Consider the following 23,025-nt stretch of genomic DNA (forward strand, 5'->3'; position numbering starts at 1 on the left):
TGGTTTCAAAGGCAAGTCAATCCCATGAGAGCCCCATGGTCACATCTTTGCTGTGGAATGATTTTATTTGGTTTTATTTTATGATCATTTCTCTCACCAATGCACTGAAAATGATACATATATAATGTCTCTTTAGTATACAATCAATGCTTGCACTCAATTTTGTTATAATTAAGGCTAAATGAACACCTGCTGATCTCCAGGAAGTGTTTCTTTTCCTGTCTTTCCCAGGTGTTAAGGTATACACACACTAGATGTAGTCCATAAAACGTGTATGCTAACACACAAAGAGCGAGTGGCCATGACCTTGCTCTTCTTCTGATCCTCAGAGTGGTTGAGAGGCACAGGGGGCTGAACCTCAGCCATAAAGGGACTCTGTTCTCTCCCAAACATTGACTTATTGTGTTGTTATGTGGGCGCTGGGATCATTTGTAAACAATAGCAGCTTTGATTCAGGAGGCTGCTGCTCTCTCTTTCTTGTGCCAAGCTCCCTGCCCTTCCTATCCTTCCCTCTATGCCCGCTATATCTCATGGATATCTTTACTCTGGTGTTTTTGTGTAGTTCCATTGCCATAATAATCCCCATCACCAATGCAATGTGATCAAATAATACAGGTTCTTTAATGATTTGTCCTTGTTGTGTACAATGGCAGTTTTCCATCCCAAGCCTAGTGTTGCTTCTCTTGAACCAAAAGGCAGTTCTGTATTTAGATAACTTGTCTTTGTTTGTCATTTGATCATATGCCATCATGCATGAACGTGCATATGTGTGAGAAAATTACACTGGAGGAGCTGTACAGACTTTTTGTAAGCTGTCTCATGCCTGCCACAGCTATTCATGGGGAGCTAAATGTTTCGTGACAGTTTTGAAAGGTTGGAAGATGTGAGGGAGAAGGAGGGGGGGGGTTAGAGGAGTCCCCCCTTTTGTTTTACCTCACGCCTTGTGAGTGCATATTGAAGGTCGCCAGTCTCCCACATTTCTCTCTAACATTCCCATCCCTCCCCTCCCCCAACCGCCCATGTTTCCCTGCTTTTCCAGAGTAGGAGAATATCCTCCGTCAGAATCTAAATAGAGCATGATATAAATAAAAGGCAGAGGGAGGCAATAGATAGAAGAGGAAAGACCCAGCTAAAGCAGTGTTTGGTGGGAGGGACAGGGCGTGAGGAAGGAGGAGGGGAAGGGGGGGTTCTCTCATGCCGCGCAAGAGCTGTGCAACTTCTTGGCAGCATTTCAGAAATGAGCCTCAGAGGCTTGGCGAGCCGAGCAGACATATTGAGACAAGGATGGTCGCTGCATTGCACAAAACCTAGCTCTTTACAGGATGGTTGGGAGGCACCTCTCCACAGGTATTTCATTTCTGTGTTGCTCATTTTCTTTTCTGTCTGCGATCTGCCTTCTGTGTGTGTTTTTTTTTTTGGTTGGTTGTATTTATGCAATGTTGATGGAAGCTTTAGCGACAGTGCTTTGCAGGCATGCAGTGTTGCGTTCTATGTTATGTGTTTATTGTTGCAAGTGAGGCATGCAGGGGTTGAGATACAGACGGCAGATCAGAGCCTTTTTGGCTCTAGTTCAGGACTGAGAAAATGGCGGTACTGCACTTCTTAGTAGAGTGACGCTACAGAACGACAACGATGTGTGTGTCAGAAACACAGTGCCCTCTTTTTTTCCCTCCGATCTCTTGCTGTCCTCTCTCTCTTCCCTGCAGTTACAAGCATTGAAGTAAGCTTGGAAACAGGAGGTGGCACACAAATGCTGTCACTTACCTCATGTAGGTTTGATACAGTCAGTGTATTCGCATGCATGTGACGATGCATGTAAACAGCAGTGACTGCAGCATGAAGGATTGCAGGAAATAGGCAGTGAGGTGGCACCAGTCAATGAGTCATTAGCTGTAATTAGACTTATTTAGTGACAACACAGTCCAAATGCATGCAGGAATTCAGGGAGGTCACTTGACTCCCTCTACAGAGTTCTAAGAGAAGTACGTCGAGTTATAAGAGAGGGTGCAGACGGATGGAGGCTGACCTGGTGAAGTGATGGGATTCCCAAAGTTTTTTCCCCACATAGGTCAGAAGTTTAAAAACTGGAGTAAAGTTGGTGCCTTTGGCTCACACAATATCTGAACTGGTGTGATGTTTTTGTCTAATAAGAAATGCTTAATATGGCCAACATTACTTTAGCACACACCCACTATCTTGTCATTTTTTTGAATACAATAATCTAGTATAATATACAAATGTAATAATAATTTAATAGTAAACAATCAAATGTTTGTAACCATGAAATAATATTTTTTTGAACTTACAGTTAACTTTTACCTGTAAGTTAAGTTACTTTAGGATCAATAGTTTGGAGGTAAAAAGGAATTTTGGCCTGAAAATTTTTTGTGTATGTTTTGCAGCTTCTATGAGCTGATCAATAATAAGTAACTTTTGCTCAACATTTATTCCTGCTGGCAAGTCCTAGTCCAACATGATCCACTCAAGTTGACAATGTCTAAAGTTAAAGTAACAGACAATCAATGGTCTCAAACAAAAAACACTCTATTGAACATGTTATTAAAAACAACATTCAGAGCCCTTAATGTTTCAAATACAACATTTGTTTACTAGAATTCCGCAAATGAACATTTGAAGCAATATCAGCAAATACATCCAATGTTCCATGACTGCTTTATATGACAAACACAAATAAATGCTTAACAATACTCCATTGTTGTCTTTAGTGACATTGTTAAAGAGAATTATTCCTGTCATGTGTGAAATATGTGTGACCAATGAATTGCGTAATGGTTACATTATTTTCAAATGACATTATTTTCTCTAGTATCATATTAGTCATTTTCCTGTGTGGGTGGCATTCATTTTCATTAATAACGCATCTTTTGAAGTTAATGTATACATAAGTAGACACCTTACATGTTGCTATGGTATTTCAGTGTTAGTAAGCTAATGTGGGTGTGGTGATGTGTGTAACCTGTGGCTTTCATCCACTTTTTTGTGCTCATGTACAGTTTTTTTTGTTCTTTTTCTTTTCTCACAAACAGAACTGCCCCCACAGAGTGGCCAGGGAGCCCATTATGATAATCCCCTCTGGGGACACCTGCCAGTCAACAGGATTTCCACAAGTGCTGCATCTTCCACCAATCTCAGTAGCTGGGATCAACTGATCATTGACCAGAGGGACACAGAGGCTTGGCCTTCTATTACCCTCAGCCAGAGCCAGGCCCCTCCAGGAGGATGCCCTTTGAACAGTGACTCTGGTCACCTGACCAGCAGCAGCAGTACCTGCAGTAGTAGTATAGTGAGTATGGCCACGGGCTCCAATAGCCAGACAGGCCACTTCCCTGCCAACCACCTAAGCAGCAAAGCCAACAGTGGGCCCAGCCCTGCCAATCATACTGGAACCAGCATGCTCTCTAATCAGGTTGCAACCAATCGCAGCTGGGGCTCTGGACCTGGACCCTCCCATTGCACCTCTCAGTCCTCAGTGGGTAGTGAAGGGAAGGGTGACAGCCCCGTGGGAGGAGGTGGAGGCAGTAGGGGCTGGGGTTCTCCTTCATCATCCTCTACTACCAACTTTAACTTGAACCTTAACCCAAATGCCAACCCATCTGCCTGGCCCATGTTGGGGCACGATGGGGGTGGCACAGGGGGAGGCAGCTCAGGGGGAGCCAACACCATTTCACCTCCACAGCCTACGCCCAACCTCTGTAATCCACCAGGCCCCCCACCAGCCCAGACCAGCACCTGTACCGGAGCCAACACTAACAGCAACTCCTCGGGGATTGGCAGTGCTTGGGGTACCATAATGGCTTCTGATGCCTCAGAGCCACACCCCTCCCAGTCCACGAATGTGTCTTTCAGTTCAGAACCTCAAAACCTTAAAAGTGATGGACCAAATCACACTAATAAGCAGGAACCCCCCAGCCCCATCCACAACTTGACTGGATGGGGTAGTGCACCTGTAGGTGTGGGTTCCATGGGCCAACCACCACCAGCAGTCTCACAAGTCAATGGAGAGGATGGTAACTCAGTATGGGGTAAAAGTGGCAACCCAAAATCAACATCATCTAAGGAGGCCCCTGGCTGGGATTCTGGCTGGGGTCATGGAGGAGGAGCAGGGAACTCTGGAGGCTGGGGTGAGCAGTCTGCTGGAGACTGGGGGAAGCAGCACACTGAAGAGGCCCAAGGTGGCTGGCATGCACCCAGCTCTCCTCCCCAGGATTCACAGGCAAGTCCCTGGAACAGAGCTGTGAGCACAGCTGGTGCTAGTGAAGGAAGCAGTGACAGTATGGAAGGACATCCTCGGACAAGAGACCACTCATCCAGAGGTAATACAGCTCCACTGCTGCCTGCACAGGATCTAGATCCCAGGGTGCTGTGCAACACTGGCTGGGGACAAACTCCTGTTCGCCAGCACACCACCTGGGATATGAATGATACAAAACGTAAAAATGATGCAAGCACTGATTCATGGGGCTCTAGTCCAACCACTCCAACTGATACCCAGGGGCCCTCTAACACTAACACAGTCCCCAGTCAGAGGACTGACCCTGGAAGCAAAAATGATGTGCCTGGTTCTCAGGGAGCTTCTGGTTGGGGTGGGAGCATAGCCGCTACCACCCAGTCCAGCTCTGGTTGGGGAGAGCCACCCAACAACATTAAGCCACCAGGTGGCCCTGGTGGGTGGGCCAACCCTCCATCAGGAGGCCCCACCAACAGCATACCCAAGAACGGGAGTCAGTCGTGGGGAGAGGAGAAGTCAGCAGGGTGGGATGAGTCTAACATCAAGTCCACCTCCCAGGGCTGGGGAGAACAACCCAAAGCACCACACAACTGGGGTAACAGTGGAGGAAGCAATAGCACAGGAGACTGGAGAGAGCCAGAAGAGAACAAGAAGAGTCCCACTAATCACGGATGGGAGGGAGAGGCAGGGGGCTGGAAAGAAAACCCACGTGGCTGGGGAATGTCTACTTCAGGACCTGGGATATCTGGATCTGGAGGAAATGGTAGCTGGGGTGAGTCAGTTCCCCAATGTCCCTCTGGCCCTGTTCAAGGTTGGGGGGGCAAGCCTCAAGAAGGGCCCAGTGGTAATAGTGGAGGAAGTGCCATGGGCTCTTGGGGTGGCTCAGGCTCAGTGAAGCCAGTAACTGGCTGGACTGGTAGTAAGCAGGAGCCCACAGCTGAGCCCACAGGCTGGGAAGAACCATCCCCTCCTTCAATTCGACGCAAGATGGAAATAGATGATGGTACCTCTGCTTGGGGTGACCCTGGTACCTACAATAAGGCGGTAAATCTGTGGGATAGGAACAATCCAGGAATGTCACAGGCAAAAGTTACTACTGGAGGCAATAACCCGCCTGTTCCGAGCAACAACCATCCTCACTCTCACAATCACCAGTTTCATGTCCCGCCTGCACCTTTGCAGAATCATAGCCAAAACACCCCAAACCCAGGCCCTACCAGTGGGCCTATGGATCATCCTGTGCAACATCAGTCTGGGCCATCTCACAACAGAGGTCCCCTGATAGCTCAAGGTAAGACAACTGAATGTTCTAATTTTGCAGTGTGTAGTTGTGCCGCATAGTTCAGAGTCAGCCACAATATTCCGATTTTAAAGCTGATTTGATTTGAAATGTAAATGAGCTTTCCTCCCTGTGTTTTCCTGCTTCAGAGTAAAGGTGTCAAACATGAAAGCTGGTTAAATAGTTAGCATGGTGCACTATTAAGCCGCAAGCTGTTGATCCACTTAAAGGTAAAATCTTGACCTAGTTTGCACTCTCTGGATTTACATCTAATCAACTATCTAAATCACTCAGGCAGTAACAGCCCTGGCCCTCCATGAGGCTTCTCACATTTCACAACACCGGGCATGATTGTGTGGGTATCCCTGGCAACTTCACATGGGTATTCAAGAGGCACAAGAATGCTGTTTACAAAGTGCCTCGTGAAAATACTGATTCACTACAAACTGTTTGAGACGGATCGGAAGTGTGTGATTATATGGAAGCCACCATCTGTCAGTAGTTGAAGGGAGGAGGTGGAGCAAGCCCCTTGGCACTAAGAAGGGACAGACACCCCCTGCTGTCCCTCACTTGACCCTACATGTTGAATGCACATTGGACTGCATAAAACCTGGTAACAGATCACCTTGCTGACTGTGGGTTAAAAGCAGTTAACAGTCAATTCTCAGTATTCATCACTAAATTGGGATAGAAATGAGCATTTGTTTCAGTCTGCCTTGTTTAGATCATTGTATCTTATACACCAGAAGCCTGAATGTTAACTGTAATTTTGGAGCAGCCTTAAGGATTTGACCTTTCCCTGGAGAGAGAGAAGAGCTAAGCTTAGCCTGGCACTGCTGCAGGCCTAGAGACAGCACTGTGTTGCTCATGCCAAAAGGGAGTGGGTTGCGCCAAATCTTAAATGGGCATCTCCTCCCTTCATCAAGCATCCTCCTAAGCCAAGCCCAGGTTTCAGTCAGGCTGTCCCTTCACACTCCAAAACAGAAGGATAAAGAGTATTTAACAGAGGCTCACATTGACAGGCTATCAAACAAGAAACAAATATTACTACTACTGCTACCACTACTCCTTCCTTTCTTCAGTATAACAAAATTAGATTGCACTTGTCCTAAAGTACTCAAAGCATTAAAAAAATATAAATGTAAATACTCAATATCAGCAACTCTTTTTTAGTAATCATGGCAGTTATTGGGGGAAATTCACAGACCATGGTGGGAGCAATCTTTGCATGAAATTCTTTCTACACAAAAAAATAATTTTTGATTCTGACCTGAAATGTTCCTTTAATTTGTTCACTAGCTTCGAAAAGATTTGGGAAAGAGCAGCATGCGCAGTAACTGTTGCGATTGTCCCATCCCTCTTACATTATTAGTTTCTTGTCATTTTAGATGTGCATATCATCTCTTTGTGCCAATTTTTTTTATATAGATTCCAGTTTATGTACATTCAAGAATTTTTATTTACATGCGGTTGCCTTTGTTTGTCCTTCAGGGTGGGGAGAGGTACCCAGCTCCCACACTAAATCAGAGAGCTCTTGGGGAGAACCTGCACCTTCTCCAGTCAGCGTGGACAATGGAACCTCTGCCTGGGGCAAACCCACTGGAAGCTGTGGGGGCTGGGGGGAAAGCAACCCGGACAGCTATGGCAGGGGAAACCCAGCAATGACGTCTGCATCCTGCAAACCTGGTAAATGGCTTTATTCTGTATAATCTTGTCCAGGTGCATATACCTTTAAAGAACAATGATGTGTGCTCCAGTGCTGAAAAATTCATGAAAGTCAAGTATACCAACACTGACCCCTAGTGACTGCAGTATTTTAGAGTGGCTGTTTTACTGCATTATAATGTATTAGTACCTTTGCTAGACACTCAACTAAAACTAGTGGACACTTGATGAAAGAAGGCACACTATGAATACTTAAATGTGCATTTGTCACCAATTGTTGGTTGCAGTTTCAAAAAAACTCAAAAAACTTCAGCTTAAAGAACAAAAGAAAAAGGAGTCGATAATACAGCAAAAAATACGTAAATATACGTATATATATATGTTTTAAATAAGCCATATTTTCATTATTTTTCCAGTGCCCAAACCTATGCAAGATGGATGGGGAGGTGGAGGCGAAGAGCTGAGCCTGTCAGGCGGTCAGTGGGATGCAGAGGAGGGAGACATGTGGAACAGCACTGCCTCCCAGGAGAGCAACTCTTCCTGTAACTCTTGGAGCAATGCATCCAAAAAGGGCCCACAGAAGGTGTGAAGCAGGGCTGCTTACATATTGACAGGTTCTTCGGCCCTTTATTTTACATTAGCTAATCCTTTCCTTTTATCCTCTTCCCCAGGGTAAGGTTCCTGGGAAGCAGGAGGATGCCTGGATCATGAATCGTCTCATCAAACAGCTGACAGACATGGGCTTCCCTGTGAGTTGATTGACATTTATGGCTCAAGTACAGTTTCTTTTGTAAGTTACTTGGAACATTTTTACAACAGCATACTTTTCTTTTGTGTTCCCAGAGGGATCCAGCAGAGGAGGCTTTGAAGAGCAACAACATGAACCTGGATCAGGCCATGAGTGCCCTACTTGAGAAAAAGACAGAGCTGGACAAGCGTGGGATGGGGATAGCCGGACCTGACTACAACAATGGGCTCATCAACAAGCCCCTGGGCTGCCCTCGACCTCCGCTTCTTTCCAAAGACCCCTCGACAGAACCCCGCTTGCCCTTCATGGATAAGGTAGGACATTACGAAATGATCAGTGTAGATAATTGATTTCAGAAAAAAATGGTGATACTGGACAGTTTGTGTGGCTGGTTCTGTCTTGACCCTCACTCTCTGTCTGCCAGATGCAGAGTGGAATGTTTGGCGTTGGTGGAGCAGCACAAGCCCGGGCCATGCAGCAGCCGCAGCCGCCTCCTCAGCCGCCAGTGCCGCCTCTCAGCTCCTCTCAGCCTAGTCTACGTGCTCAAGTGCCTCAGTTTCTCTCCCCTCAGGTACACTCATTTATATATACATATGTTTCAATCATGTAGTGTAGATGATAAAAACCGATGTAATTACATTTTGTTAAGCATTCACTATTTGATGTTTGCCCACAGGTTCAAGCACAGCTCTTACAGTTTGCAGCAAAAAACATTGGTCTGAATCCTGCACTTTTAACCTCGCCAATAAATCCTCAACATATGACCCTTCTGAATCAACTTTACCAGCTGCAACTGGTGAGTGTCATACAGCCTCGTCTACTTTCTGTTTTATTGAGAGCGTAAGTGCATAAAGAGCATTTTTTCATTGATGTTGAATGTTTTTGTTAAATCTAGTACATCCAGATTAAGCCATTTTATTACGTGCTATTTCACTGTTATCAGGACTGACACAGTGCCATCGTCAGGCTTTTAAACCATACTCGTATTGTTATACAGGCATACCAGCGTTTACAGTTGCAACAGCAGATGTTGCAGGCGCAACGCAATGTTTCTGGCCCCCTTCGACAACAAGAGCAGCAAGTAAGTTTTATTTTCTCGTCTCTTTTTTTAAGCCTTAATTATGAAAAATACAGGATTTTTTACTGTATCCTCTTTAACTCTTATTCCTTACAAAAAACTGTAATGCACTGTAACTTTGCTTACTATAAATAATTCTCTAAAGCTGACAAAACAAAAACTCCCACCAATGTTTACATTAGCTGTAACTCCTGCACATTATAGATCCTAAACATGTTTTCATTATGATGTCATCCCAGGTTGCACGTACAATCAATAACATGCAGCAGCAGATCCAACAGCACCAGCGTCAGCTGGCCCAGGCACTGCTGATGAAGCAGCAGCAACAACAGCAGCCCCCTTCCCACTCAGGCTTGCATCCTGGCGGGGCCAAATCCACCCTGGACTCATTTCCAGGTCACCCCCAGGCTACAGGCCTTCCTGACCTGCAGACCAAAGAGCCGCAGTCATCTCCCAACACGTACAGCTCCTATTCTCTCTGTGAGTATCAAACAGCCTCACTTAATGAATGTTAAAATCATAACGCTGAACCTGTGTGGTAACATTTATCTGCGTCCACAGCTGGACTGAATCCAAACATGAATGTAAACTGCATGGATGTGGGAGGCCTCTCAATGAAGGAACCCCCTCAACCCCAATCGCGCCTCTCACAGTGGACACACCCCAACTCTATTGAAAGCCTCTCTGGAAACTCCTCTCCTTTAGAGCCCAACCTCGGCAAGCATGGTGAGAAAGAAAAGGGAATGTTGTTTATTTGGAGGGAAAAATAAATAATAAGTAAAGCTTTTAATCTCAGACTTGAGACTTCCTCATTTACTTTTGCTTTTTAGGTGCCAGCCTTGGCCCACCTGGTAAGCCACCTCAGCTGGACGACTCATACAGCCCCTACAACCTGATGAGCAGCTCAGACTCTCCTACCAGCCCCCTGGTCCCTCCAGACAGCTGGGGACAGGGCAAAAGCAGCAGTGATAAGATAGCCAATGGGACCAATATCAACTGGCCACCAGGTAGAACACCCTCATTCTCAGTTTGTTTAACAGAAAAAGTAAATGGGAAGATCTTGTCTTCTGTATCTGTTTTATGTCCTGATAATCAGAAAAACATTTTGATTTGCAGAGTTTTGCCCTGGTGTACCTTGGAAAGGCCTGCAGAACATTGACCCAGAGACTGACCCCAACGTTACACCAGGCAGTGTCCCCAGTGGGCCCACCATCAACACCAACATCCAAGATGTCAACCGCTACCTGCTACGGGACCGGAGTGGAGGTGAGAACAGGGCTGCGCTGTTATGACATCAGGGGGAAAAACATCACTGCTGATGATGTAGAAAGGTTAAACACAACAAGCTGTGTGTCCGTGTACTAAGAGAGGGCCTGCTTCTTATCGTTTTGTTCTTCATTGTCATTTACTGGTTTCTCTTCTTAATGAACTTACTATCACCATTAGTAGTGTGTTTTTTTTCTTTGCTCCATTTTCTCTCTCTGCTTCTTTTTCCTTATTTCTTTGTGTCTATTTGTTTGTGTTGCTGCTGTCGGCTTAGGCTCCTCTCCCACTTCATCTCAGACCGAGGCTCTGCCTCCCTCCACTGATTGGCCAGTCAGTGCCTACACTAGCTCGTTCAGTCTTTCGTCCCCGGAGATGGACGATGCAGGTACATGGAAACACTGATTCACTGCAGATCAGCATTATCCTCCTCCTCTCCTGTAATGTAACACCCAAAGTGTCAACCATCCACTGGAGAACCACGGTTCTCCTGTTTCATTCAAGTCACTGTTCCTGACTAAATATGACCTTCATTTGAGCTCTCTCCCTGTCAGCTTTGCGTCTCATGCACTATATATTTCCCCTGTGGTCTATCTTCTCCCCATTTGTTTGTGGTATGTGTGAAACAGAGGAGGGTGCAGCTTGTTTTCCCCTGAATTACTGAGCTTATTAGTGGGTTTGATTGAAATAAGTGTCCTTCTGTTTGTCTGTCAAACATATCTCATGCGTATACTCAGACATAAAATCAGGGACCACAGACTAATGTGCATAAAACGCTGTCAATTAAAAATCATTTAAGTTTGTGTATAAAGGTTCCTCGAGATGTGTGAAAGGCAAAATAAATATATATTACACTCGGAACATTCTGCTCTGCAGGGCTTCTCCTGTGGGAGGAGCTGTCTGTAATCCTCTTTCACCCTCCTCTCTTTCATTTAGGTAAACTGTCGGAGATGAAATCTACTTGGTCTCCAGGACCCATTTCTCACAACCAGGCCTCTCTGTCCCATGAGCTATGGAAGGTCCCACAGGGCCCTCGGAGCAGCGCCACGGCCCCTTCCCGTCCCCCGCCTGGCCTCACTAACCCAAAGCCTTCCTCCACATGGGGGGGCAGCTCCCTGGGTCTGGCTCAAGGCTGGAGCAGCTCTTACACCACAGGTATTCTAACCCTGTGTTCAAACCAAGTGCGACTAAAGCTGTAAAGTCATTCACTTTCTATGGGCAAGAGCGGCTAAAGCTACGAACTACAAAAGTAGCTGTACTTTATGAGCAACAAAAGCGATTTTACAGCTTTAGTTCCCCATGATGTGAATGCAGGATAAGAGGGAAATATTTTTAGCACCAAAATTGACCTTCTGTAAAATTGTATACAAGTGTCAGCATGCATACAGACAGGAGACTCTTTAATGTGGCTGGCTGTGAAAGTATAGAACAGCAACGCCTTAAAAAGGCCTTGTTGTGGTTTAAGTTGTCAACTGACTCTGGGTGGAATAAATCATCATCATCCTCAGCAAGCTGAGTGTAGTTTCACACTAAATGCCTCTGTCATACACAGCAGGTACCACATGGAACACTGACAGCTCCACACGGACCAGTAGCTGGCTGGTTTTAAGGAACCTCACTCCACAGGTAAAAGCTGAAACTGTTTATTTACAGCTGTGTCTGTTGCTTTGTAGCTACAGTGTAACAAATGATGTGTTTGTTTTTCAGATTGATGGTTCGACTCTGCGTACACTGTGCATGCAGCACGGCCCCCTCATCACATTCCACCTCAACCTGACACAGGGAAACGCTGTGGTGCGCTACAGCTCAAAGGATGAAGCTGCCAAGGCTCAGAAGTCCTTGCACATGTATGTCCACGTTTGATGTGGCGCAGTTTTTTTTTTATTAAAGAGGTTTTAAAGACATTAATCTGTCCTTCTGTCTCTGTCCAGGTGTGTGCTGGGAAACACCACCATCCTGGCAGAGTTTGCCGGGGAAGAGGAAGTGAACCGCTTCTTTGCACAGGGCCAGTCACTGGGAGGAACAACCAGCTGGCAGGCCACTCCAGGCACCAATCAGACGAGGATGGGCGGGACCACGTCTGGAGCCGCTCATCCCATTGGTCATTCACCCCGCTGGAACAACAACAATGGCGCCAGCAGCAGCAGCAGCAGCAGTAGCAGTGGCCTGGGTGCAGGCGGAACAAAAACAGGTGGCGAGTTGCTTTGGGGTGGCGTTCAGCAGTATTCCAGCCTGTGGGGACCCCCAAGCGGCGAGGAAGGACGGGTGATGGGGAGCCCCACCCCAATCAATACACTTCTGCCTGGGGACCTGCTGAGCGGGGAGTCCATGTAGGCTTAACAAACACCAACAGGAGCAAAAACCTTGCAAATCAATGTGGAGATAATCAGAGTGGAAGTAAACAGATGAGAGGAGGACAAGGCTACATCTACGCTGCTTGTCCCCCTCCTCTACTCCTTTATGTTTTTAACAGCATTTCAGTTGCAGTTCTGTTGCGGTCACAGTGTTCAGCTGTTACTTCTGGAGACGCAGGAAGTTTTTTTTGTGTGTGAAACATTCTTTAGTCAAACTGACACAGTGATGAGCTGCCACCTTAAACTTGCGTTAACCCCTCACTGCCTTTTGAGGCAATCATACTGCACCTCAGAGATCCATGAAAAAAAAGGCATCATTCCCAAAGTAAAAACCCTTCAATCAGAGAGGTTGTCAAACTTTCAGCTGGTCCAGACTCGACATTTGTTTTCTCTCAGCACTAATATTAGCCTTAAACTATTTCCTGCCCTGCTATCCTCACTCACTCTGTGTACTTGGTGAAGAAGCATACGGACACTTGCACACCCTTATTTCTGAGCCAGTGAAACTTGAGTGGAAAAGTACATGCTGCTGCGGCTTGACATAAGCAACCACAGCTCACAACTTCAGTGCTTTTTTTTTCCTTTTTTTTTTGCAAGCAGATTAAGTTCCCCACACAACATTTATAAAGGGAATGATGCAACTCTTATTCGCCTTGTTCAAGCCATTTATTTTTGTAGTGTTTTTTTTCATGAACCATTGCAAACAAAGCTATGAAATGATATTATTCAAATGTGTCTGTCAATCTTATCTTGTGGGAGGGAGTTTTGGGTGGGAAGGGGGGTTGTCGCATGTACAGTTTAAAGGACGACAAAAAAAAAGAACCACTGCTATTACTATGGAACTGTAAAGACGAAACACTTAAAAAGCACCTCAATTCATCTGCGACTAACTCTCGCAGTTTGGTCTCAGTCTCAGACCCTCTCACTGATGTTGTGGAAAAACCTCAAGTTGTGGCACCTTCGCTTACCCCCCCCCCCCTCGCGCGCCCACTCCACCTGCAAAACCACCATTTCAAGTGACGTGCAATATAAAGCCACAGACTCTACCGTCCAAGCACTCTTTCACACGGAGACTACAAGAAGTCGATCATTTTCTGTCCGAGGACGCGTAAATGAAACACTTCTCTTCGCCAGCCTACTCTCCACACTCACACCAGTGACTGGTTTTTTTTGGGGGGGAGAGGGAGGGGCAGGTGTGTGTGTGTTTATGTGTGTGTCTGTGTGTGTGTGTGTGCATGCTTGGGACAAATGCGTCAAACCAAAATGAGTTTTTTTTTTTTTTTTTTCCTTTTTTAACCCAGAAGATCAGATTTCTTTCGCCCACATTTGCAAAGATTTGTGAATAGGGGAGTCTATCATAGCACTTAGCAAGAGCGCTGCTGCTCGTTGTACCCTCAATGCTAACAAACAGCAGAAAGGAGAAGCAACACTGGCAAATAAAAAACTGACAAAAGACAAAAAAAGCAATCTGCTTAGTGGCTTCTCTGTATACTTAAGATGGATGTGATTTTTTTTTTGTTTTTCTTTTTTGGAATCCTTCAAACTGAAAGGATGTCAAACATGGTAGCAAAGTGAAGGGAAATACAAAGAAGTACTGACGATGGGTGTGGCACTCGTCCTCACCCTTCTTATCAAAGTAAATATCACTGTTACATTGAAAACTTTGAAAATCTTGGTGTCTGGAAACATGTTCATGTTCTACTGGATTCAGCAGGGAGGACCGCCATCTCTTCTGTCCTTTTACTTTCTGTCGGAGGCCCTGCCAACTTGTGTGATAGTGTGGCCACTGAGTGCCTGCCTGCTGCAGAGTGCAGTGCTGCAGCAGCCCTCACCCCCCTCTCTCCCTCTCCCTCTCTTGCTCGCTGCTTCCTTTTTAGGGGAGGGGTACCCCTACAGAATGGCTTCCCTCCTCTTCCTAATCCTCCTCCTCCTCCTCCTCACTTTTTATGGGCCTCCAGGCCAAGAGCAGCTCTTTCAGAACTGGCCCACCTGTATTAAATTTACTACTACTGCACCGCCAGAGTCTGTCCTCAGCAACCTCCACTTCCACTGTCTCTCTCTGTCTCTCGCCTGCAAGGATCACTTTAGCCAGAGATGGAGTGTTTTGTTTTTATTTCATGGTTTTTACTTAATAGAAATGTCAGTGTGCATTTTTTTTTTGTCGATGTAAGACATTTTGCTGATGATGTTGCTGTTTATCATTGATGATTGTTTCTGATGACGATTTCATGGCTTTTGAATATTGGACTTTATGCAGTGTTCAGCTTCTCTCCTGCCCCTCCCACTGCCTCTGAGGCAGAACCGCTGTGTGTGTGTGTGTTCATGTGTGTTCAGAGGTACGCCTCAAGCTGCGCAGCAAGGCCATATGAAAACACTGCAGACGTCAGGAGGTAGAGGCGAATTAAGAGTTAAGACATGCAGACAGGGAACTGAAGAGGCAAATCAAGTGAAGTACTCCAGGATACTTAGCCAACTTTCTCTGTCCATCCTGGGGGCGCCTCAATGTCCATACTGTGTCATAACGCACACACATCTCCTTCAGTGCAAATAGGCCTCACTCATACTGGTGCTTTAGGAGCATTCAGTCACACCTCAACTGATAACAGCCTTCCATTTCTATGCAAAGACAAGGAGGTGTTCATTCACAGCCATCCCCTACATCTGCCAGTCTCCATTTAATCTCTCAACTACCAGGCAGCTTCTCCTGAGACCTCACTTGGATTAAATGTAGGGGACACTGACAGCCTCTTTTCAAAGGGTCCGGTCTCATGTGGACAGACCTGCTGGAGGCACTCACAGTTGGTAGAGTCTTCATTCTGTGCCAATTGATTAATGTACTTCCACCTCACAACATCCTAAATTTGCTTTAGTGTGATAAGAGTTGCATCTCTCTTTATTGCTGCAGCAGCTCCAGCTGTTGGAGGCTTGAGGAGTCGAAGGGCAGGACAGATGAATGGTGCTGGTCTTTCACCAACAAGAGACTGAACATTTTAGTGGACTACCAGGCAACAGTTACCTGTATGTGTCTGTGCACTGTTGATAGGTCGCATCGGGTACATGTCTTTAAAAAAAAAAAAAAAAAAAAACAACCAAAAACATTATCTTTTCTTTTTTCTTTTTTATCATCGAGGTTTTCACAAAAAGTCTGTTTCAGCTGTGCACTGAGGTGACTGTGTTCTGTCTCTGCAAGCTGCCGCCTTCTGGGGGAGAGAACCTGAAGGTCCTGCCAGCAAATATATAAATAATAAGTTGTTTCTGTGCATTTTGAGGTCAGCATCCATTTAGGGATTCAGCGTATCAGCAGAAACACAGACACAGTTCATGTTTGGTATCAAGTGTTAAAGGTTTATGGGGACTCTTCAGAGTGACAGAAGCTGAGACAGACATGCTTCAAATGATTCTGTTCATGCCGTTATTACGAGGGTTAATAATTCCATCGCTCGCTTGTGTTTGATAATATTTGGTTTCTTGATACAGCAGGAAACGTGTGCAGTTATATCACAATTCCCTCACAATAACAAGTCATTTTATCTCATTATCTTGAAATAACAAGCACATTAATTAGTTCAAAGAATAACGTTTGCTATAATGTGGGAACAGCTTTGAAGTCTCATGGCTAACCGGATGGCCTTAAACATGATTTTACACATTTACCTCTGCCATTGTAACAAGGCTTTATTTGAGCAGCAGACACACTGAAGGCTGAAAATCTGGTCATTTTTAGAGTTTTCCATAATGATCCTGTGATAAATGATGTCATTATCTTCAAACCTGCCTTTGGTTATCTCAGGATAATGAGATAAAATAACTCAAGGTAACGGCATGAAAAAAAAAAAAAAAAAGCATGTTGTCTTCACAGCTACAGGATCGCTTTACATGTGCAGCATTCAACAGAACAATCACTATTGCCTGTGGCTGTTTGTTTGTGTGATTGTTAAAATAACCTGCGTATACTCCACACTGGGTGTGAATCAAGGAACTGGTGTTGAAGTGTGGGGGGGGGGGGTGGGGGATGGGAGAGTCTCACACTCTGCACTCTTATCTACCTGTGTCTAGTTGTCTCACATGGACTAAAAAAAGGCAACTGGAGCTTCTCAATCATCGATCAGACAAGGGTCGAGGGCAGGGACCCCCCTAAACAAAGAGTTAAATTAGCAAATATCTCTTTAAAAACAAAAAGGCCTGGGTTGAATATGCACATGCTAGTTCATATATACATACTTATGTGTATATGTCTAGATCTCTCTGTTTTCCACTTAGCCTAAGCCCCCCCCCTCCCCCTGCCCTGTGTATCTAACATTATATTTCCCCCAGAAGACAAAATCATAAACATATCAGAATAATACAAAAATAATGAAAACAAATACTTGAATCAAAAGAAGCGCCAATAATGTAATGTGAACACTTTTTGTAGTGTTTTTGTTTTTTTTTTTTGTCTCATTCATACACTTCAGAGATTTTTTAAAGCGTCGTTTCAGAGTGAATATACAAAGATCGATATAAAGGCAAATTTACATCTGTTGTATTTTGAGTGTTTGCACAAGGCTGCTTGTACTGTACGTTTGTATGAATGATTGTTCGTACGAGAGCTGGTGATTACGGCGGATGAAACTCCGCCTCATGTTTCTATTCATTTCAGTATATATTTTTTTTTGTTTGTTTGTTTTTGGCTTGTCCAGATTATATTCTGAAGTTAATTGTTACTAGCCTCTAGCGTTGCACTGAGTGTCAGCCTCACCCCTCATCCAGCTATATGAACAACATGATACAAGTACTTGAGGGGGAGACGGGGGACAGTTCATGTGTAAATGTTTACTCAAGGACTAAAAATAAGTGTGTTTTTTTTTTTTTTAAAAAAAGAAAAATGTAATGTTTATCTACCTTAGTGGCTTTCATTGTAGAGTAATCCAAGAAAGTATGGGGTCATAATTGAGTATTGCACCATTTTTTCAGACTATAAAAAAAGAAAAATGAAAAAAAAAACACACACATATATATAAATATATATAAAATGCAGCAAAAAAAATAAAAAAAAAACAAAGTATTTTGCAGACCTGTGGCCATAGACTGGGCGAGTGGGGGGTGGGGGGGTAGGAGGACTTTAGCTCTCCTGAATCTGAGCAAAAACTGGAGAGCGAAGGACGAGAGACATCAGACCGAGCCTTGGATCGTAGGGCTCACTTCAGAGGTGCCTACCTTTTGTTTTTTTTTTGGGGGGGGGGGGTTGTTTTGTTAGCTTTCTTTCTGTTTTTATTGTTCACTCATCTTATTTTTTTTTTCTGCAAGGCCACTGACAGTTTACAAACACTTTTTTTGTCTGGAGTTCATTAAAAAATATCAGCAAGGAATTAAAACCATTGGAATGTTGGAAAAAGAAGAAAAGGACAGATGCTTCCATTAAAAACAACAACAAAAACAGAATGAAGGTTTATCGTGCTACTTTCAGAACTCTGGGATCCAACAGTGTTGTTAACCTTTTATTTGTTCTGTGTTAATTTCATGGACTTTCTAAAGCCTGTATGTTTTTATGTTGATTATATATATATATATTATTTCCATATATATATATAAAAAGTAAAAAAAAAATACATAATTGCTCACTATCTTGCACACACATGAAAAAGTGGATCTTGTCTCAGGAAGGCCAGGGTTCCAGAGTACCAACTCCACGTCATTTTAATGTACATTTTTATGATGAGTTAAAAAAAAAAAGAATAAAAAAAAAAAGGATGAGTTAAAAGAAACAATTCTAAGCACTGAAAGTTATGGATTTCAGAAGAAGAGAAAATCCGTAGCAAGTTATATTACAACCAAATAATGGACTTTAAATGAAAATGGAGTGCTTTATATATAAATCTATATATTAAAATTGCTTTACATTTTAAAGAAAACAAACAAAAATGGTCAATGAGTTTGTAAAAAAGAAAAAAAAAGAAAAGAAAAAGACGGTGAAACACATGCAAATGCTGTAAGTTTGAATCTATGAGGTCCCGTCCTGACTGAATCAGGAACATTGTGCATTACTCTCTCTCTCTCTCTCTCTTTCTGTCTCTCTCTCTCTCATTCTCCCGCTGCGGGTATTATCAGTAGATAAATCAGACTTTTCTGTGGAGCATTTTTCACATTTTTTGGAGGATGTTTGTAAAAAAAAACAAAAAAAAACCTGAGCTGGTTGTAAAGGATCAAGAAACTATGCACAAGTGTTGCGGGCTGTTCTATTGCAGGGGTTTTTGGGATCCAATGTGTTTTTAATTGTTTAAGTAATTTAAAGGAAGGAGGGTGGGGGGGGGGGGGGGGGTCAGGTTTGGGGGGGTGGAGGTGTCTCTCCATCACCCTCCAGCTTCCTTCCTCCTGTTCAGATCAACCTAGTGCTACATCGCCATGCTGTGTATTTATAAAAACCAATGAGCGTCTCACTCTTTAGCACTGTGGGATCCTAGCCTGCCACCCTGAGGGGTTTATGTTCCTCATTTGTTAGGGGTTAATGGACAGTGGGGGGGGGTTGTTTTTTTTTTCCTTTTTTTTGTTTGTTTTTTGAAATATTAAGTAAAATGTCTGTACTGAGAGTTAATAAGAAGTCAGTGGCTTGTAATGTTTTCTTTTTTCTTTCTGTATATCTTTCTCCTCATAGAATGTGATTGTTAAATGACATGCACCGAAACAAATGTTTTCTTGAAACTATGGAGCTTCTTTCAAATATTAATAAAATAGCATTTTTTTTCTTGGCTGTTAAAATTGTCCCGCTGGTTATTTTTTTTATTATTTTATATGTCGTTGGATACATTCTGTTATTGAAGCTGTGCGTCAACGACGCAGATAGTTAGCACAGCTGCCAGACTCACCGGCGCTCCGCTGCTAAATGCTAACAGCTAAGGCCCCGTTCACACTGGGGAAAAAAATGTGGCTTAAGCAGGATTTGGCCGCATCCAGATCAATCCAGATGTGTTTTTTTCCGAGTGTGAACACCTCCAATCCGGCTGAATCCAGTTTGATTTCAATCCTGCTAGATCCACCCTCGAGAGGTGGATCTAGCAGGATTGGCTCAAATGTGGCTCAGGTGTGAACGCAAATGTGGCTAGCGAATCCGGCTAGCCACATTATTAGCCATATTACGAGGCGCCACCTAGTGGTTTGGAGAACAGCAAACATGCTGGATGAAGCCGGATTGAGTGCGGACACAACTGTGTGTGTGTGCCAGATTTGAAAATAGGTCTGAACGCATCCAGCTTAAAGGCTGTCTGGGCTCAATCCTACTCTAGCTGGAATGACTTTCTCCAGTGTGAACGGGGCCTAAATGAGTCGTGTTTTCACCGGGGCAGAAGGAACACACGGAGGGAGCCGCGTCGTATTTGCTCACACAGTGAGTCAAGTGTGTTAAGCTAAACTACGCTGCGCCCGTTTTCACTGTGGTTGCTACAAATGCTAGCATTGCTAGCTAACAGGAGGGTTCTCTCATTTTAGTGCTGCTGGCCAAAGAACCACTCACTTCTTATAAAAGTGGACAATTGTTTCAGCGTATTAACTTTATTGATTTTTAAATAAATCGTCCTGACCACCTTTGTAACGGTTTTAGCTTCGTATTTGTTGTCAAAGTTGTCGCAGCTAGTTAGCTAATGGTAGCTAATTTCTACCCCAACCAACCCAGTGTCGTCATAAGCTTGGCTAGGACAAGATATTTATTTTATTTTATTTATATAGCACCTTTTACAATCAAAATAGTCTGCTTTACAGAAATGCTCTCACACTGGCAGTGATATTTTTAGATCTTTATAATCTACAGTTATCAGAGCTGTGTCCATAGCAACAGTCAGAAGTCAGTCAATCAGAAATAATAGAATGCAGAACAATTGGATTGACCAATCAGAATTGAGCATTCAAACCACGTGTTGGAATGAAATCCAAAATAATGGAGATACTTTTACCTGGAAGTGTGTGGAAGAAACTGAAAATAAATCCATATAATTTTAATATTACAATCGTAGTTTTCACCCAAAAAACTGCCTCACAGCCAACCGGCTGAACGCTTCAGAGTGGTGACAGGAGCTGCAGTATGTCATTTATCAGTGGGTGGGTTTGTGAGGTGCACACTCAGCCAGCTATTCTACTACATACTTAACATTTACACCCACATTTTAAAAGTAAAGCTTCCGGCAGACAGGTCTTGTTTTTGCTGTATGTTTCCTGTTTGTCTGGTTTAAAGTCATATCATGCATCAGGCTCTGAGGGCCAGCTGTCTGGGACAGGCGTAGTAGTTGTCCTGTGGCTGTCGGATTTGGGGGTTGGCGTACACGGGGAAGTGGACTTCCTCCAGCTGTGTGGAGGCCTTGCGGTTATTTTGGGGTCTCTCAGGGCTCTGTTGCTTCCTGCTCATTTCCTCATAGATAGGCGCATGAGGAGGTGGTCTGTGACGACGCCTCGCCTCCCCCTACAGCACACACGAGACACAGATCAGCAAGCTGCCTGTCCGACTGACTACTGACTGACTGACTACTCACATAAGAGCACACTGTACTGTACAACCTCAGAAATTACCTGGTTAAATATGAGTCTGGTTTAAATACTCACACATGTCTGTGCAGCCATCCAGCTGAGGGTCAGTGCAAGGAGCCCCACTGCTGCGAAGATGGTCAGGAGCAGAGTGGTGTAACTGACCTGGCATGACCCCCCTACAACACAAACACACTGTTAAATCTGAAGCCTTTCTAAGCGCTGTGCTGAAGTTTTTTTAACCACGTACCTGCCGCGTCCACCAACAGGAACACCCTGCGTGGACTGATGATGTGGTCGGAGCCATTCCCCTCTCTGTAGCTCAGCTCAAACACGTAAAGTCCACTGTCACTGTGCTGTAAGCGAGAGATGGTCACATTGACCGTTGGCGAGTTCAATCCTCCAAAGATCTGCAGTCGCCCCCTGTGTGCGGGGTCCACCCTGACCTCGTCGCCCTCAGCCATGGACAGGAGGGTGGTCTGGTTCTGGGCGTCACGGTGGTACAGGTGGAGGCTCTCCGGGCTGCTGCGGTTTTGCTGGGACGAGCAGGAAAGTCCCAGAGACTGCCCCTCAGTCAGATGCCTCAACTCTGCATAGGCTACACGTGGAAAATAAAGAGTAAGTGAGGCTGATAGTGTGACCCTTTACTCAGATGAACATCACAGAGGAGGACAGCTTTACTGTATTCATAAACCTAATATTCAACATTTATTTCAGGATTTTGAGATCTAATTTCTGATATTTTGTGTGTCTTACCTTCAAGGAGCTGGATAAAAACCAGGACGTGGGTCAGACGTGTCTTCATGGCCCCGTCAGTGATACTCTCACAGTCATAGTCAGTGATACTCTCACAGCTCTCACAGCCTTCCTCCTCACTCTGCTGTGAGACGTGGGCAGCCACACTCCTGTTATTGTTCCTGTACAGGAAGCGGATGTTAAAGCGCTGAGGTTGGTCCTGTGCACACCGAGAGACTGTCTGACTTCAAAACCAGCAGTGCTGTACACACCTAGGCTTCAACTTTCATTCTGCATCACGTGACAGGTTAACAGAGAGGCGGCAGCACGGTGAGTGTTGATGTCAGTTGTTCAGCGGTTTGACTGTGTGTAGGAGCGCTGAGGTCTGCTCCTACTGACAACACAAGCCAAAATTATAACAGCTTGTTTGTTTTATGGTATATAAACTATATTTTTTTAATCCTTAATCCAAAGTGTCTATTTTCAGAATCTGCCAGGCACCAAGCTGAAATAATGTCCCAATGACTTCATTTTTAACCCTTTACTGCACAAAAAAAGCCCAAGAAATTGGAAAACGATACAGAAAATGGCAACTTCTGATGTAAACAACATAGAGTCAAATAAACACATTTTCCCACACAATGTTGACCCGAGGAATTCAATGGAATAGTTATTTATTACATTTAACTATATCTTGAATCTGTTTATGAACAAAAACAGCAAAAAATGTATAAAAGATGCATGGAGGACCAACTATCTTTCTATTTTCCAAGGTTTACTCTGCAGTAAAGGGTTAAAAATTAAGTCATTGAGATAGTTGGTCCTCCATGCATCTTTTATACATTTTTTGCTGTTTTTGTTCATAAACAGATTCAAGATATAGTTAAATGTAATAAATAACTATTCCATTGAATTCCTCGGGTCAACATTGTGTGGGAACATGTGTTTATTTGACTCTATGTTGTTTACATCAGAAGTTATGCCACTTTCTGTATCGTTTTCTAATTTCTTGGGCTTTTTTTGTGCAGTAAAGGGTTAAAAATGAAGTCATTGGGACATTATTTCAGCTTGGTGCCTGGCAGATTCTGAAAATAGACACTTCAGACACTTTCTTGATTTTCACTTCAAAATCAGGTGGCATAAAAAAGCCATGGACCCCTATTTCCA

At 44.2% G+C, this 23,025-nt stretch overlaps 2 protein-coding genes across 3 annotated transcripts; one reads left to right on the plus strand and one right to left on the minus strand.

Moving 5' to 3' along the window:
- Nucleotides 1-1,237: 1,237 nt before the first annotated feature.
- On the plus strand, nucleotides 1,238-17,486 carry tnrc6c1 (trinucleotide repeat containing adaptor 6C1). 2 transcript variants are annotated; one of them, XM_028411151.1, is made up of 18 exons: nucleotides 1,238-1,347; nucleotides 3,048-5,540; nucleotides 7,020-7,214; nucleotides 7,610-7,776; nucleotides 7,865-7,942; nucleotides 8,037-8,255; nucleotides 8,366-8,512; nucleotides 8,618-8,737; nucleotides 8,939-9,022; nucleotides 9,259-9,499; nucleotides 9,581-9,745; nucleotides 9,850-10,026; nucleotides 10,136-10,285; nucleotides 10,560-10,670; nucleotides 11,219-11,437; nucleotides 11,835-11,908; nucleotides 11,990-12,129; nucleotides 12,214-17,486. In XM_028411151.1, exons 1-18 carry the CDS (start codon nucleotides 1,323-1,325, stop codon nucleotides 12,614-12,616), a joined length of 5,208 nt encoding a protein of 1,735 aa, XP_028266952.1. In that variant the 5' UTR covers nucleotides 1,238-1,322; the 3' UTR covers nucleotides 12,617-17,486. The 2 variants fall into 2 exon arrangements, with proteins under 2 accessions (XP_028266952.1, XP_028266953.1); XM_028411152.1 differs by lacking the exon at nucleotides 10,560-10,670.
- A 2,950-nt stretch (nucleotides 17,487-20,436) lies between these two features.
- On the minus strand, nucleotides 20,437-22,339 carry LOC114439625 (uncharacterized). Its single transcript, XM_028411687.1, has 4 exons — nucleotides 21,880-22,339; nucleotides 21,374-21,721; nucleotides 21,202-21,302; nucleotides 20,437-21,061 (listed from the first exon to the last, which is right to left on the minus strand). The coding sequence occupies exons 1-4, from the start codon at nucleotides 21,926-21,928 to the stop codon at nucleotides 20,849-20,851; spliced, it is 711 nt and encodes a 236-aa protein (XP_028267488.1). The 5' UTR covers nucleotides 21,929-22,339; the 3' UTR covers nucleotides 20,437-20,848.
- Between the last annotated feature and the right edge of the window lie 686 nt (nucleotides 22,340-23,025).

Source organism: Parambassis ranga, chromosome 8 (genome assembly GCF_900634625.1).
Source record: "Parambassis ranga chromosome 8, fParRan2.1, whole genome shotgun sequence".
NCBI lineage: Eukaryota > Metazoa > Chordata > Actinopteri > Ambassidae > Parambassis > Parambassis ranga.

Bases quoted from the DNA above. Each gene is read 5' to 3' on its own strand.
- tnrc6c1 (XM_028411151.1), top strand. From the start codon at position 1,323: ATGGTTGGGAGGCACCTCTCCACAG. The intron at 8,256-8,365 runs GTAGGACATTAC...TCTGTCTGCCAG, and splicing joins GCTTGCCCTTCATGGATAAG to ATGCAGAGTGGAATGTTTGG. The intron at 8,738-8,938 runs GTGAGTGTCATA...ATTGTTATACAG, and splicing joins AACTTTACCAGCTGCAACTG to GCATACCAGCGTTTACAGTT.
- LOC114439625 (XM_028411687.1), bottom strand. From the start codon at position 21,928: ATGAAGACACGTCTGACCCACGTCCTGGTTTTTATCCAGCTCCTTGAA. The intron at 21,722-21,879 runs GTAAGACACACA...TTCCACGTGTAG, and splicing joins TTTTATCCAGCTCCTTGAAG to CCTATGCAGAGTTGAGGCAT. The intron at 21,303-21,373 runs GTACGTGGTTAA...TTTGTGTTGTAG, and splicing joins CCTGTTGGTGGACGCGGCAG to GGGGGTCATGCCAGGTCAGT.